Here is a 16,900-nt window from a genome sequence, read left to right as displayed (position 1 = left end):
GTGAGTAAAATGAGGACCCGGATTGTTGTTGGGGGCAATAGGCTGACTCTGTAAACCGCTTAGAGAGGGCTGAAAGCCCCATGAAGCGGTATATAAGTCTAACTGCTATTGCTATTGCTATCAATTCTTTTCCAAGTTTCCAGTGCTCCCCCATCCCTCCTGTCTTGGGATTACCTGATGGTCTTCCATCTGAGGAAACCTCCGCAGGTTCAGCCCTCCTCCGCCCGGTGCTGCTCCCTCAGGGGTGGGGTGGGGGTGTCTCAGCAGGTGGACAAGGGGCCCTCGGTTGAAGTGAGTCGGCAGGTAGAGGAGTCTTCCCTTATCCCCTGAATTTATGGAGCAACCAATGTTCCCTTCGATGTTACATTTCTCACATGAGGTAGTTTCTTAAAGAAGACAGCTCTTATATACTGTTGGGACAGCACAACCAAAATTGATTTGCACGGGATTTCCTGCCAGCAAGTCTGTTTAATTGCTCATCATTGTCTCTCTCTCTCTCTCTCTCTCTCTCTCTCTCTCTCTCTCTCTCTCTCTCTCTCTCTCTCTGTGTGTGTGTGTGTGTGTGTGTGTGTGTGTGTGTGTGTGTGTGTGTAGCGACTCCCTCACCCCGCCCATCTCCGTGTTCCTCAAAACGGGTCTCCAACCTTGGCAACTTTAAGCCTGACGGACTTCAACTCCCAGAATTCTCCAGTCTGCAAAGCGTTCTACTGCTCCTTTAACAAAAGGGCGGAGCAACGCAGCCGAACACGCAGCGTCATCGCCGTGGGGCGTGGCTAGGAAACAGGAAGGTGCTGCTCGAGAGCCCCTCCCCTCCTCCTCCTCCCCCCCCCCGTCGAGCTCGAACGTTACGCGCGTGTTACACGTGTGAACTTAAGCGGCCAGGTACGTTCCCGTGGAAGGCAGCGAAGTGGCGGGGGGGGGGTCCCTTTAAGGAAATGCAGGCCAGGCTGAATCCGGGCAGGGCTTCCAGCATTTAGGCCCTTGCAACGCAGAGGGGCTCGGTTGCCTCCTGCAGCCGAAAAGCCGGTGGTTTTATCATGCCAGAGATTTACCCTCGAGGAGGAAAGGAGGAAAAATGCAGCCTTGAAATAAACGAAGCTGGGCATTGCCATCTTGGGAGGGGAGGGGGCGGTGCCTGCAGTTTAGTAACGTAAACAGTAACAGAGTTGGAAGGGACCTTGGAGGTCATCTAGTCCAACCCCCTGCTCACGCAGGAGACCTGTACCCATAGGGATTCGAACCTGCTGAACTGCCGACCTCTCTGGTGGACAAGCTCAGGGTCTTAGCCACCTAGTTACCAATTTATACACCCCTAATACACCAAGCGAAGTTGTTTTAAAAAGAGTTGCGGTGAAGGGGGGGGGACTTTCTTTGGACTTTCAAGATCAGAACAGAATAGCAGAGTTGGAAGGGACCTTTGGAGGTCTTCTAGTCCAACCCCCTGCTTAGGCAGGAAACCCTATATCAGGGATGGTGAAAGTTTTTGACCTCACGTATGCCTGCACCCATAATGCAATGCACGCGCAACACTACCCCCGCGTGCCCTATTTTGGGCCTAGCAGGCCTCCCTGCAGCCTCCTGGGACCCAACAATGGGGGGGGGTGGTGCTGCCCTCCCCACGCTACCCCGTCCCATGCATTTGTGCATAACCGCTCTCCCCCCCCTGGTGCATGCACATGCATTTCCCGCATGCACTTCCCCCCCCCACGCATGCATGCACAGGAGAGACCCAAAAATCAGCTGGCTGTCAGGAGGGCACGCGTGCATGCATGGTGGAACTGAGCTGGGGAGACAGTTTGTGTGCCTGCAGAGAGGGCCCTGCGTGCCACCTGTGGCATACATGCCAGAGGTTTGCCATCACAGCCCTATACAGAGCCAAGGTGGCGCAGTGGTTAAATGTAGCACTGCAGGCTACTTCAGCTGACTGTAGTTCTACAGTTCGGCTGTTCAAATCTCACTGGCTCAAGGTTGACTCAGCCTTCCATCCTTCTGAGGTGGGTGAAATGAGGACCCAGACTGTGGGGGCGATATGCTGACTCTGTAAACCGCTTAGAGAGGGCTGAAAGCCCTATGAAGCGGTATATAAGTCTAACTGCTATTGCTATTGCTATATCACTTCAGACAAATGGTTATCCAATCTCTTCTGAAAAACTTCCAGTGATGAAAGTCCCACAACTTCTGGAGTCAAGTTGTTCCACTGATGAATTGTTCTGACTGTCAGGAAATGTCCTCAGTTCTAGGTTGCTTCTCTCCTTGATTAGTTTCCACCCATTGCTTCTTGTTCTACCCTCAGGTGCCTTGGAAAATAGTTTGACTCCCTCTTCTTTGTGGCAGCCCCTGAGATATTGGAAGACTGCTATCATGTCTCCCTAGCCCTTGTTTTCATTAAACTAGACATACCCAGTTCCTGCAACCGTTCCTCATATGTTTTAGTCTCCAGTCCCCTAATCATCCTTGTTGTTCTTCTCTGCACTCTTTCTAGAGTTTCCACGTCTTTTCTACATCGTGGTGACCAAAACTAGATGCAGTATTCTAAGTGTGGCCTTCCCAAGGCCTTATAAAATATAAGATCAGTGTTGCTTTAGATGCCTCTTACATTCAGACAGTCAACTTACTAAAGGGTTTTGTGTGCCCCATCTTGGCTGAAGAACAGCGCAGCAACTTAGTAGGGCCTGGTTAGTGGTGGCCTTGCCAATGTGGAATTTCCCCTTCACAGTCTATTTGATGAGGCTCTTCTCAGGCTCAGTTTTAAGAGCGAAACTATAAGTCACATAGACTTTTCCTCGTAGAATTGTTTTAATTTTGGGAACCAGGGATATTGTGTCAAAACTTCAAGATAGTGGCCAACTCCTCATTTGCTCCCCTGTGATTAAAATGGACATTGAATAGAAGTCAAATGACTTGTCTTCGGTTGCTGAAATACCCAGACCACTCTTGAATGAAGGAGTGGAACATCTGCCAGTTTGAACTGAGGTAACGGAATGTGAGGCAACTGGCATTTGGAACAGAGTTCTTTTCGGGTGAGGAGGGAGAATAGAATGTCTAACTCCTTAGCATCAGAGCGTATTAATGTAAGGCAATTGGCAGTTGGAACAGAGCTCTTTTCAGGTGGGAAGGGGGAGCAGAACTCTTTAGCATCAGAGCGTATTAATATAAGGCAACTGGCAGTAGGAACAGAGCTCTTTTCAGGTGGAAAGGGGGAGCAGAACTCTTTAGCATCAGAGCATATTAATATAAGGCAACTGGCAGTAGGAACAGAGCTCTTCAGGTGAGAAGGGGGAGTAGAACTATAGCATCAGAGCGCATTAATATAAGGCAACTGGCAGTTGGAACAGAACTCTTTTCAGGTGGGAAGGGGGAGTAGAAGTCTTTAACATCAGAGCGTGTTAATTACTATATAAGAAATACTAATGATCTGATGGCCATTTCGAAAAATCCTTTCTTAGTGAGCACCTAGAAGCCAAGAGGAACACGCATGCCAAATTTCAAGTTTGTAAACTTTACGGTTCTGGAGATTTTGTCATGAGTGAGCGGTATTTGGCTTTTATATATATAGATTACATTTATAAAATACTTCTATATACTGTAATTGTGCTTGCTTGTTTTTTTGATGGTGATAGGATAGAACTCTGATTAATAAAATTTAAGAAATAAGTGAACATCATTGGTTGAAGTCCAAGATGTCAAACTCATGTCACGGCAGCGTCACATGATGTATTGGGACTTCCCTCCTTCGTTATACCAGGTATGGGTGTGGCCAGCCTGTGATGCCTTTGCCTCATGGCCCGGGACATTGATCGATCAGCCATGTACTAAGCCATCCGCTAGGCAGCCTATCTGCACTTCTCTGCAAAACAAAAACACAAATCCATGCACAGAGAGAAAACTGGTAGTAGGCTATCTCTGCATCAGTATTTTAGCTCCGTTTATTTATTGATTTGACAATGGCTCACAAGTTGCTATGATAAAAGCCACAAAGGAATTAAGGCCATAAGTCCCAACTGCAAAACTCAAAGTAGGAGACAAAAGACCAGAGGAACCAGAAGTGGTATAGACAATGTTTTGGTGGAAAAACCTCCCTTTTTAATAACCTTTTTAAAGCCTCCAGAGAAGGGGCCAGCCTGATCTCAAGGGGGGCGGGGAGCCTACCTAAAATATTTGCATGGTCTCTAAAAACATGCAGTCTTTTTTGCATTTGAGGTCCAGCATTTCTAGCCTGTTTTTCTCCCTTTGCAGATGTTCTCTTGCCAAACATTTCTGAGTTTGTCCTCTAGATGGCAGCAGCACCCACAGATGAGCAAGAATATTTCTCAGCCATTTATATGTTTGGCAATTGCAATTAGCAATAGCAGTTAGACTTATATACCGCTTCATAGGGCTTTCAGCCCTCTCTAAGCGGTTTACAGAGTCAGCATATTGCCACCAACAACAATCCGGGTCCTCATTTTACCCACCTCGGAAGGATGGAAGGCTGAGTCAACCCTGAGCCGGTGAGATTTGAAGAGCCGAACTGCAGAACTGCAGTCAGCTGAAGTAGCCTGCAGTGCTGCATTTAACCACTGCACCACCTCGGCTCCTTAATTGGGACTTGTAGCTTGATTGTTAAGTGAACTAGTTGCTAAGTGAAACCGCCACTGTGCTTATGATCTCCCTTTTGCCTGGCAGACCTGCGAAGGCTATAAATGTGATGATTCGTTGCAAACTTAACTTTTTCTTCGCGATTCCCCAAATTTACAGTTTTTATTAGTTTAAAATATGAAATGCAAAAAATATGGAAACAAATAGAAGGAAAAATAAGGGAGGGGAAGGGGAAAGGAGAAGTGCAGAAAAAGAAACAAGGGGAAAAAAGGCACTGACTTCCAACTCCCTCCTTCTGGTGCTGTAGAATAAAACAGTAATGTCAAACCTTAACTTTTTACTTCCAAATAATAATAAAATATAGCCATTTCTATAACAACAAATCTTTCTGATCAGTAAAACCCAAAATCAAAGTTTCCCCACCTCAAGCACAAAGTCCAGAAGGGGTTTCCAAGTAGAAACAAAAGCACTTACGTTTTTTTCTGGGATCAAAGCAGATAGTTTAGCCCAGTGTTTCTCAACCTTGGCAACTTGAAGATGTCTGGACTTCAACTCCCAGAATTCCCCAGCCAGCATTCGCTGGCTGGGGAATTCTGGGAGTTGAAGTCCAGTCATCTTCAAGTTGCCAAGGTTGAGAAACACTGGTTTAGCCAACCCTGCTAACTCCCATCAACTTTTGCATCTGTTCGTCCATTGTGGTGATGGAAGCGTCCTTCCATTTTTGTGCATAAAATAGCTTGCTGCCGTGTGTGTGTGTGTGTGTGTGTGTGTGTCTTTCAATAACCCCGTAATCCCCTACATCGAGGTGGAGTCCCAATTCGCGATTCGCAATTTAATGAGCTTATATGCCGCCCAATCCCGGAGGATTCTGGGCGGCTTATAAATACGAATAAAATAAAATAACACATAGGGGAAAGAAGCACACACTGTTTAAAAAACACACAACGTACATTTGGCTTAGCTGGGGGTTGGACCTGATTTAAAAATCAGCAACCTCAGGCCTGTCGAAACAGCCAGGTTTTGGTGGCTTTTGGGAAGGCCACGAGAGTGGGAAGGGTCCGGATCTCTGCTGGTAGATCGTTCCACAGAACCGGAGCAGCTACAGAAAAAGCTCTCTCCCAAGTGGTCGCCAGCCGCATTGTCCGGTCGACGGCACTCGGAGGAGGCCTAGCCTGTGGGTTCTTATCGGACGTTGGGGCAACTGAATGGAGCTGGCTGTTTACTGGCCGGATGCCCTTCCTGTCTCCACTGCAGAGTTCGCAGTTGATATTTGCTCATTGTGCCCAGAGAGAGAAATATCTGCCGCTATCTAGAATCGAACTCGTGATCATGAGGCGAGAACTCCACCTCTAGGCCACCGCAACACTCATTGCTTCCGTCAACATACATAATGTCAAATTTCACCACTGATGCAACTAAATATTTGTTAAAACGAGGCAGACGCCGAATGAGGATTACCTCCATAGGAGTGTTTGATAACCTCTGGCTAGTTCCAGGGTCGTCTTAGAGGGAGCTGACCTGTTGCCAATGGCCCTGCACGAATTGATGACCTCATTCCGCTTCCAGTGTTATGTCTGCCGTGTATGGTCAAGAAAGAAAACACAAATGTCTATTTTTACTTTATATGTTTAAAATAAAATAGGTATATTGAAAAGGAACTATAAATGCCATCAACATAAAATGGAGCTTGCTCAGAAGCTGAAATACACCAAGCAAATGAGATGAAGAGTGGGAAGAAAAGAGAGAGGTAAGGGAAGGAGAGAGGGATAGGAGAGAGGGTAGGAGTGGGGAAGAGGAGGAGGAGAGAAATGAGGAGTGGAAAGGGGAGAGAGGAGTAGGAGAGAGGAAGGGGAAGTAGAGAAGGAAGGAGGACAGAGAAGAAAGGAGAGAGTAAGGGAAGGAGAGAGGGATAGGAGTGGGGAAGAGGAGGAGAGAAATGAGTGGAAAGGGGAGAGAGGAGTAGGAGAGAGGAAGGGGAAGTAGAGAAGGAAGGAGGACAGAGAAGAAAGGAGAGAGTAAGGGAAGGAGAGAGGGATAGGAGTGGGGAAGAGGAGGAGAGAAATGAGTGGAAAGGGGAGAGAGGAGTAGGAGAAAGGAAGGGGAAGTAGAGAAGGGAAGGAGGACAGAGAAGAAAGGAGAGAGTAAGGGAAGGAGAGAGGGATAGGAGTGGGGAAGAGGAGGAGAGAAATGAGTGGAAAGGGGAGAGAGGAGTAGGAGAGAAGAAGGGGAAGTAGAGAAGGAAGGAGGACAGAGAAGAAAGGAGAGAGTAAGGGAAGGAGAGAGGGATAGGAGTGGGGAAGAGGAGGAGAGAAATGAGGAGTGGAAAGGGGAGAGAGGAGTAGGAGAGAGGAAGGAGAAGTAGAGAAGGGAAGGAGGACAGAGAAGAAAGGAGAGAGTAAGGGAAGGAGAGAGGGCTAGGAGTGGGGAAGAGGAGAGAAATGAGGAGTGGAAAGGGGAGAGAGGAGTAGGAGAAAGGAAGGGGAAGGAGAGAAGGAAGGAGGACAGAGAAGAAAGGAGAGAGTAAGGGAAGGAGAGAGGGATAGGAGTGGGGAAGAGGAGGAGAGAAATGAGTGGAAAGGGGAGAGAGGAATAGGAGAGAGGAAGGGGAAGTAGAGAAGGAAGGAGGACAGAGAAGAAAGGAGAGAGTAAGGGAAGCAGAGGGATAGGAGAGAGGGTAGGAGGTGGGAAGAGAAGGAGAGAAATGAATGGAAAGGGGAGAGAGAAAGGGGAAGTAGAGAAGGGAAGGAGGACAGAAAGAAGAAAGGAGGGAGGGAGGGGGAGGAGAGAGGGAGAAGAAAGTGAACACACATATATGTATGGAGAGCAGAAGAGCCAATAATTTGGTTTTATTTCTTTTTCTTTTGGGGAGTTGATGGTAAGATGAATTGAATTGATATAAACATTTAATAGTATAATACGATGTTGGCTATGTAATAGTATACATACGATTTATATGTTATGAAAATGGAAAATAACTATGAAAAAGAAAGAAAGTGGTGGGATGGAGGTTTAATCTGGTTTTTATGTGCATTGCAAAGTCCAGAGTGTTTACAGATAGCAGTTAACTTGCTGGCATCTGTTACCCCTCTTTTGAGTACCTCCCCTTCGCCCACCCGCTACACTTTGTATTCCCAATGCTTGGGCAGCTTGGCCAATCAAAACCTGCTTTTGAAAGCAATTTTTACACTGTTTTTGACTATTGGAGTCCGTTCCCTTGAAATCACCTTCTAGGCTGCCAGTCAATCAGCTAACACAGGGGTGTCAAACTCAAGACCCGCGGGCCGGATCCAGGCCGTGAGGTGGTCAGATCCAGCTCAAAGGGGCCGTCCTGGTGTACCCAGCGCGAAGAGGAAACCTGCCAGCAGTTTGGGGAGTGGTGTCAAGCTGGCCATGCCCACCCAGCTGGTCACACTCACCCAGTCAGCCAGACCCGCCCCCCCCTTCCAGGTCAGCCACAGCCCTAATGCGGCTCTCAATGAAATTGAGTTTGACACCCCTGAGCTAGCATATTAAAGGGGGAAAGTGGTTGAGTGGGGACAGAGTTCCAGTTGTGTGTACCAGCAAGGAAAGGCTAGTTTGGGAGTTTTATTGGGGGGGACGGGACTCCGCTTCCGCTGCAAATTGGAAGTGGGTGGAGGGTGGAGAAGGAGCAGCTTTTCAATGATGATGCAGAAGTAAATGAACTTTTGCAAGGGATCTCACCCCTTGCCCACTAAAATGCCTTGTTTTTAGCAGGAGTGTATATTCAGGACAAAAACGATCTCACGTTTGACCCAGAATGCCTGTGCTCCATATTTTGAGGGTGGATTTGATTTAAATCAAGTCGATATAAATCATGATTTAAATCACTAGTAGAAAAAGGCTTGATTTACATCAACTCGATTCAAATCATAATTTTTAAAGAGCAGCTGTCATCTCTGTCCCGCAGCGGCTCCTCCTCTGACCCGCTGTTGACTCACCGACGGTCCCGATATTGCGGAATATGTACAGCCTCGTACTGCATAACGAAGCTCCATTTCATGCTGAATAAACTAATTTATGAATGTATCGTAAATAGAAAATTATCTTTAGATTTTTTTTGCTCCAAAAGCCTTTTATTAAAATAAATTGGATAAAAATTGAAAAAAAAATCCGATTTAAAATTTAAAAATCTAGATTTAATTTTTTTAAAATCTGATTTTTTTTTATTTTAAAAAAATCCATCGATTTTTATCCACCCTGAATAGGGTAGTGGTTGCTCAAATTTGCAGGATTTCCTGTTGGTCTCTCATCCCAATGCGAATCATTTCTGATCGGGGCCTTGTTAATATCCATTCAAATGGAGTTTGTGAATGTATCTCTCTATGTCTGTCTTTCTGTCTCTGTCTGTCTCTCTCTGTATGTACATGTGTGTGTGTGTGTGTTTCTCAATGTTAGCAACTTAAAGATGTGCAGCCCCCCGCTGGCTGGGGAATTCTGGGAGTTGTAGTCAGTGGTGGGATTCCAAATCTTTCCTACCGGTTCTATGAGTGCGCATTTTTGCGCACACATGCCTAATGCACACTTTGAGCACATAGTACTCAAAGACCACCCTCGGTGTTAGTACCGATGATTTGAGCTGGTTTTTTTAGCTCAGCTGAGGCACAGAAATCTCTGCCGCGTGAATCAGCTGAGCTAAAAAACAAGGGAACGATGAGGGCGGGGCCAGCCAGAGGTGGTATTTGCCGGTTCTCCAAACTACTCAAAATTTCCGCTACCGGCTTGCCTGAACCTGTCTGAACTGGCTGAATAACACCTCTGATTGTAGTTCACCCATCTTAAAGTTGCTAAGTTTGGAGAAAAGCTGCTTAGAGATACCCCACTTCCATCTGGAGCTGTCTAGATGAGCTGGACTTTATCTTCCCTGATTTCCATCCAAGTGGGTTAATTTTTTTTTGTGGGTCTGGATCCTGGAATCAGTTAAGAGGCAAAAGGACTTTAGTAGTTTCAGTAGATTGTCTTTCCCTTTCTTTGTAAATTTCCTTTAGTGGCTCAATTATTTATTTGCTCATTTTTCAATTATATTTTCAAAAGAATTCATTTTTTTTAAAAAGCCGCTGGGATCTGAAACCACGAGTCCTGGGTTTATATGCTATTGACTGGGTATCTTGCCATCCATCCAGTTGGTGGATTGCTTAGTGCAGGGGGCAGCAATCTGTGGCTCTGGAGCTGCATGTGGCTCTTTTATCCCTCTGCTGCGGCTCTGTGTTGCCAGTCAGCGCCACAATTTTGAGAGGAGCTTCTGGTTGGCGGGGGGAGAAATATGGCATGCCAGGAGGAGACTTTATGGCAAGGGGCAGGTTTTCTGGTCGGCTCCACAATTGATAGGGCTTTCGGTTAGGACAGGTAGAGGAAAAAGGATTCGGAGGAGTTAGGAGGAGACTCTAGGGTGCGGGAACTGGACTTCCGGTTGGCTCCAGAATTGAATGGGGGGCTTCTGGTTAGGACCTTTGTGGCTCTTTGAGTGTTTAAGGTTGCCGACCCCTACTTAGTGCAAATCAAAGTCACAAGGTGGTGGCTGCCATCTTGATTTTTTGGATGTCCATGAAGTCTCAGTGGCTGCATAAATATTGTCCTGAGAAATACGTCAGTCTGCCTTTCACTCCGAAGTGGCTTTACCTTTCAAATATTATCAGTCACCTCTGAAATTTGGGCCTAATTTAGGCCCAAAACATCCCATTGCTTGCCTTGAAGCCTTAAATTCATGGTTTGATCATTGCACGAGTGCAAAGGATAAACCACGATACTCTTGCTTACCTTCACAGATCGTTGGCTTTTGCAAGGTGAAGTTATTTCTGGAGATAAGGCAATCCTCACCTGATCCGTAAACACAGAAAGAAACAGAAAATTGATGGCAGAAAAAGAGCTAGTGGTCCATCAAGTTGAATATGTATTTTTAAATTGTCAGAGGATGAAGATGTGATTACCCCAAGCCTGCTTAAACTCAATTATTGATGTTTGATCCACTACCTCTGCTGCAAGTGGGTTCCTCTTTACTTGCACATTTGATGCTTTGATAACCCACGTAACTCAAGATTTATGGAATGTCTGAACTAAGTTTTTGTAATAAGGGAAACTTGCCCCTAGCACGAGCAGAATGCTTCCTTACGATCCAGAAAATACTAGTATTATTAATATTTTCCTTAATAATTATGAAAGGATACCCTGCGGAGGAAGATAAGTGCTGGTAGGAGTATAATTTGGGAAGATTAAATAAAAGGTGTGGCAGTGGAAATCTTCTCGTGACAGAGACTGCATCGTCTGTTGAGGCTTGTCTGCCCTTAATCATAGCTCAATTACTTAAGCTGTTAAAGACCCACAGAAATAATTTACCGTACTCCGGAGTGGAACTGCTCTGTGGGAGAAAGTCCCTTCCCCCTGACTAATTTTATTTCTGCGGTTCTTTAAACCAAAGTATGGACTTGAACTCCCAGAATTCCCCAGCCAACATCCACGGACTTCAACTCCCAGAATTCCATAGCTAACCTTTGTGGGAGTTGAAGTCCACACATCTTAAAGTTGCCTAGGTTGAGAAACACTGCTTCAAGCTAAACATGGCTTGTTTAGATCTCTGTGGATCTTCATGAGTCTCTCAGACATTAGAACATTAAAAGCCATTTAACTAGAACTCATGGTCTCCTAGTTTCCAGTTTGGTGATGGGTTGCACTTACCGTCACTACTGGTTTGCTGATTGTGCGCACGGACGTTCTGTTCACGTGTGCGCCTGACGCATGCTATGCGCGTATGCACAATCTACCGCTTCTGCGACAACCAGCTGATTGTCAGGGCTCGCAGAGGTGACGCATGCTGTGCACGCATGCGCAATTTGCCTTTTGCCATAAAAACAGGTACAGAGGGCAGGTGGGCAGGTGGGCCAAAAGAGCCACTGTATTGGATCGCTCTCAGCTGCTCTGGGCCACCACTGGTTCGGCTGAACCGAGCCGAACTGGCAGCAACCCACCTCTGTTCCAGTCCAATATCTTAATTCCTGGACCAAACCAGCTTTGGCTTGTAGATACTGTATTTTTCAGAGTATAAGACGCACCCTTTCCCCTCAAAAAAGAGGCTGAAAATCTGGATGCATCTTATACATCGAATACAGCATTTTTTGCCTCCAGAAACCCCGCCCCTTCACCAAAATGGCCTTGCATAGCCTTTAGGAGGCTTCCTGAGTGTTCCTGGGGGCTGGGGGGGGGAGAAATGAGCGAAAAATGGTCCATTTTTTGCTCAATTTTGTTCCAGCCCCCAGGAGCACTCTATAAGCCTCCCAAGAGTACTCTACAAGCCTCCTAAAGGCTATTCATGCCCTTTAAAAAAAAAACAGGCCCGTTTTTGCGAAAAACGGGTTGTTTTGGGGAGGTCTGCAGAGTTCAAAAACTTTTATTTTTATTTGCCTCTTCAAAACTTTGGTGCGTCTTATACTCCAGGGCATCTTATAGTCCGAAAAATATGGTATATATTGTTCTCCCCTCCCCCCCCCCAATATCTGATGGGTGAAGAATGCTTGTAAACCTGATTTGTGAAACAACAGCATTTCATGCCCTGAAAAACATAGACTTCTGTTTCTCCAACATGACTTCTGTTTCTCCAACACAGAACAGAACTGACTGGTTGTCAGATTACTTTCAGATAATCTTCAAGGGCACTTGACTTGGTTGGATGAATTCAGCAGTGAGCCGTTTTCTCTATAAAACCTCCTCAGCCTCCCTACCAATCATGGTTAACTGTTTGTGGAAAGCCTCCCCAGATATCACAGAACATTGCATACAAGGGTGGGCTGCTACGGGTTTGCCCAGGTTCGGGAGAACCCATAGCTAACATTATGGCTAGTTCCGAGAACCTCCAAATTCCATCCCGACCCTCTCATCTCACCCTGCCCCGCCCCCCCCGCCCCGGGAGTCTCCCCGCGGCCCATTTTGGATGCAAGTTAAGAGCAGGGCCAGTGCGGAGGCTCGGGGAGGGGGGAAAATGGGCCTCCGGAGACTGGGGAAGGTGAAAACGGGGACCCTGCTATGGTGCAGGAGGCCGACTAGGCCACGCCCACCATGACCACACCCACCTAGCAACCAGGCAGAGAACCCGTTGCTGAAATTTTTGAAACCCACCCCTGATTGCATAGGCTAACTATCAAGTACATATTGTTCTACCGTGCTCCTGTAGTTGGAGGGCGTTCCGTTCTATTAAAAAACAGAAAATCCAAGCAAAATACTTGTCCCCGCTTTATCAGTGAGAGAAATGTGATACGGTAGAGGAGTTCTTAAAAAAAATAAAATCCATAATTTAAACCTCATACTGTGCGTTATCCATTTACCCGGAGCCGAAGTCAGGTCATTACACGTCAGCCTTAATAAAAACTTAGCTCGCCTACCCTTCAGGTTTTAAGATATAATAAAAGAATATAAGGAACCCCTCAAGGCTGCTTTATTGGAGCTGAGATTAGATGAATATAATTAAACGAATTAGATCGGTTATGCCTCTTAATCTCTAGGTGAGTATTTCTCAACCATGGCTGCTTGAAGATGTGTGGGCTTCAACTCCCAGAATCCCCCAGCCAGCTATGAAGGCCACACATCTTCAAGTTGCCAAGGTTAAGAAACACCGCCCTAGACATTTCCTCCCCCTTTCTCCTATAATCACCATTGTGCTTGCTTTCAAACCACAAATCTGGCTTATTCCATCTTTGCTCAGGCATTTCTACAAAGATACGGCGTTGGGTGTAGCATGGTGTGATCGGTGACTTCGTGGCATGTCGATGAAGTTTTCTTTTAGATAGCACACAGAAGCGGCTAGTCTGCCTTCTTCCAAAATATTCATGATCTTAAAATGTCTTAATATCTTCCATCCAAGATGCTGTAGAGAAGGACAGGCAGAGCTGGGGCTGGGGGCAAAGTTAAGCACATCATCAGCTTAGAGTCGTTAAAGGTAAAGATAAATATTTGCTTATGTGCTAGTCGTTCCGGACTCTAGGGGCCAATGCTCATCTCCGTTTCAAAGCCAAAGAGCCAGCGCTGTCCGGAGACGTCTCTGTGGTCATGTGGCCGGCATGACTAAACGCCGAAGGCGCACAGAACACTGTTACCTTCTCACCAAAGGTGGTCCCTATTTTTCTACTTGCATTTTTCATGTGCTTTCGAATTGCTAGGTTGGCAGAAGCTGGGACAAGTAACGGGAGCTCACTCCGTTATGCGGCGCTAGGGATTCGAACCGCCGAACTGCTGACCTTTCTGATCGACAAGCTCAGCATCTTAGCCATGAGCTACTGAGCCACCAAGTCTTAACTGAAACGATGAAGTGTTTAACTCCGCCCCACATCTCTACCAATTCTCTTACATATGCTTAGCTTTTTGAGATCAGCCCAAGTCGGTGGATGGTACTGGATAAGATTGGTGCAGCCTTCAGCTCAACTACTGATGCTGTCCTGCACCAGCCTGGGTATCCAGGGGTGGGATCCTACCGGTTTAACAACCGGTTCGCTGAGCACGCACGGGCAGACACACACAGTTTACAGAAAACCCATCTTCCACATTACTTGGCGAGGAAAACCGCTGACGCGCAGCAATCCACTCTGCTGCGCCGATCAGCCGGGCTTCGGAATAGGATATATAGGGGAGTATAGCGCAGGGGTGGGCGCGTGGGCCCCCTTCAAAGTTGGATCGAACTGATTCGCTCCCAGCTGATAGTCAGAGCTACCGGTTCGCCCGAACCAGTGCGAACCGGTCGAATCCCACCCCTGCGTGTATCTATCAGGGCAAACCATTCAGAAGTGCTTGGCAGTTGCTGCACTCAACTGTACGAAGACAGTGGCACATCCCTGGGATGAACAATGGACAGAATATTTGGATATTCTCGCCTGAGCCCCAGGAGAGGATGACATCATGGAGTTTGGCTCTTCTGCCCCTTCTCCCATCTGTGATGCTTTAGAGCAGGGTTTCTCAACCATGGCAACTTTAGGATTGGGTGGGGAATTCTGGAAATTGAAGCCCATCCATCTTAAAGTTGGCAAGATTGATGGCGCTACTTTATAGAAGCGCTGTTAATGTGGGGTGGATGGATTTCAGAGGGGGCCGGGAGGGAAGAAATTTTAGTTTTTTGCCGAGCCTTTAATTGAAATTTAACTTTTCCTTCGATCCTAGACAGTCAGCAAAGTAATCCAAAAAAGTCTATGAATCTCACTGTTATTCTTCCCTTAAAAAGGGGTATTGTCTTATTACCAATTTGATGCATCTTTACTGTATAACGTTCTTTTCTATATTTTGCTAACTGTATTTGAGCATAGACTGGTTTCCTCTGTAACACGATCAAGTCGGGGGGGGCGGGGGGTTTGAGAAAAAAAGAGAGGCTACCTAGCACAAGGGGACGCGTTGGCTCAGTGCCTAAGACGCTGAGCTTGTCGATCAGAAAAGTCGGCAGTTCGGCGGTTCGAATCCCTAGCGCCGCGTAACGGAGTGAGCTCCCGTTACTTGTCCCAGCTTCTGCCAACCTAGCAGTTCGAAAGCACGTAAAAATGCAAGTAGAAAAATAGGAATCAGCTTTGGTGGGAAGGTAACAGCGTTCCGTGTGCCCTCGGCGTTTAGTCATGCCGGCCACATGACCACGGAGATGTCTTCGGCTTTGAAACGGAGATGAGCACTGCCCCCTAGAGTCAGGAATGACTAGCACATATGTGCAAGGGGAACCTTTACCTTACTTAGTACAAAAAAATTTAGAAGGCCTTGCTTTAGATCAGTGTTTCTCAACCTTGGCAACTTGAAGATGTCCGGACTTCAACTCCCAGAATTCCCCAGCCAGCATTCGCTGGCTGGGGAATTCTGGGAGTTGAAGTCCAGACATCTTCAAGTTGTCAAGGTTGAAAAGCACTGCTTTAGATATAATTTTGTTTTATTTTCCCACTCCCCATAATAGTGCCTGGATGGAGACTTTTGAATGTGAGCTCTGTGGATTATCAGCCCCCTTCAGCTACTATGGACATAAACCTCCCAATGCCTACTCAGTCACGTAAGTAGATGGCCCTGCCCATCTTTTCTCACTACTCGGGACCTGTTTCGTGGAAAAGCCACACAGCTGATCGCCAGGGGTCATCCTTGCACAAAAGGCAGAGCCCTGGAGGGACAGCAGCAGAGGGGAAAGGGGGTGAAGCAGCATCCTTTCTGGATCATTCTTGGTCATTACCTGTGGTGGCCAAGTGCTAAGGCAGGATTTCCCTCCGATCCTTCCTCACTCTGATTATAATCCTTCCTTCCTTCCTTCCTTCCTTCCTTCCTTCCTTCCTTCCTTCCTTCCTTCCTTCCTTCCTCCCTCCCTCCCTCCCTCCCTCCCTCCCTCCCTCCCTTCCTTCCTTCCCCACGTTCCTTATTTTTCCTTCCTTGCTCTCTTCCCATCTTTCCTTCTTTTCCCGGTCTTTCCTTTTCTCCTTTCCGGAGAAGCAACCGGCATGTATCTGAGCATGCCGGTTGCTTCTGGCATGCTCAGATACAAAAGAGGGAAAGATTTCTCCTTTTGTTTTGTTTCTAGTTTGTTTTGCTAGCCCTCTGCCAGTGAAAACAGGGCCCGTTTTCGCTGGCGGAGGAGGGCTGCAGGAGGCCGTCGTGGCTGAAAACGGAGCCCAGGAGGGCCCCGCCCAGCTCTCCTGAGCTCTGTTTTCACTGGCAGGAGGCACTGCGGGCCTTGATTTTGACACCCTTGGTCTGTGTGGTTCATTAGATACAAGAGATGCAATAGCAGAGTTGGAAGGGACCTTGGAGGTCTTCTAGTCCAACCCCCTGCCTAGGCAGGAAATCCTATACCGTTTCAGAGGTTATCCAACATCATCTTAAAGACTTCCAGTGTTGGGGCATTCACAACTTCTGGAGGCAAGTTGTTGCACTGGTTAATTGTTTTGACTGTCAGGAAATTTCTCCTTAGTTCTAAGTTGCTTCTTTCCTTGATTAGTTTCCACCCATTGCTTCTTGTTCTACCCTCAGGTGCTTTGGAGAATAGCTTGACCCCCTCTTCTTTGTGGCAACCCCTGAGATATTGAGTGGGAAGGGGCAGTGGGAGCAGAAACCTAAGAGACACGTCCAGGCTTCTTCTGGCCCCCCAGGAAATGCTACCCTTGAGATGCACACTATACACACACTATACAGATAGACACACACACACACTCTCTCTCTCTTTCTCCTTGGAGGATTATTAGTATTATTGAATGTTAATGAATAAAGTATATAATAATATCCAAGAATGTTATAAAACACATAAAGAAATTGCAGCTTCCTGCAATAACACCAGCGGAACTGCAAAAAAAATGCGCTGCTATCATGTCTCCCC

The 16,900-nt window shown here is 46.8% G+C and overlaps 1 protein-coding gene across 1 annotated transcript in view; it reads left to right on the top strand.

Moving 5' to 3' along the window:
• Positions 1-749: 749 nt before the first annotated feature.
• The window catches only part of CDPF1 (cysteine rich DPF motif domain containing 1), a 29,005-nt gene continuing 12,854 nt past the window's right edge, over positions 750-16,900 (top strand). The window contains exons 1-2 of the mRNA XM_087722237.1: positions 750-882; positions 15,500-15,592. Of these exons, the coding sequence (XP_087578363.1) occupies positions 15,507-15,592 (86 nt within the window). The 5' untranslated portion in view covers positions 750-882; positions 15,500-15,506. The remainder of the gene's footprint in view (positions 883-15,499; positions 15,593-16,900) is intronic.

The sequence above is a fragment of the Thamnophis sirtalis genome, unplaced genomic scaffold (genome assembly GCF_051295495.1).
Source record: "Thamnophis sirtalis isolate CommonGarterSnake01/CBP01778 unplaced genomic scaffold, rThaSir2_p1.2 scaffold_9, whole genome shotgun sequence".
NCBI lineage: Eukaryota > Metazoa > Chordata > Lepidosauria > Squamata > Natricidae > Thamnophis > Thamnophis sirtalis.
Note: the sequence above shows the minus strand (reverse complement) of the source record. Positions and strands in the feature narration are given on the sequence as shown.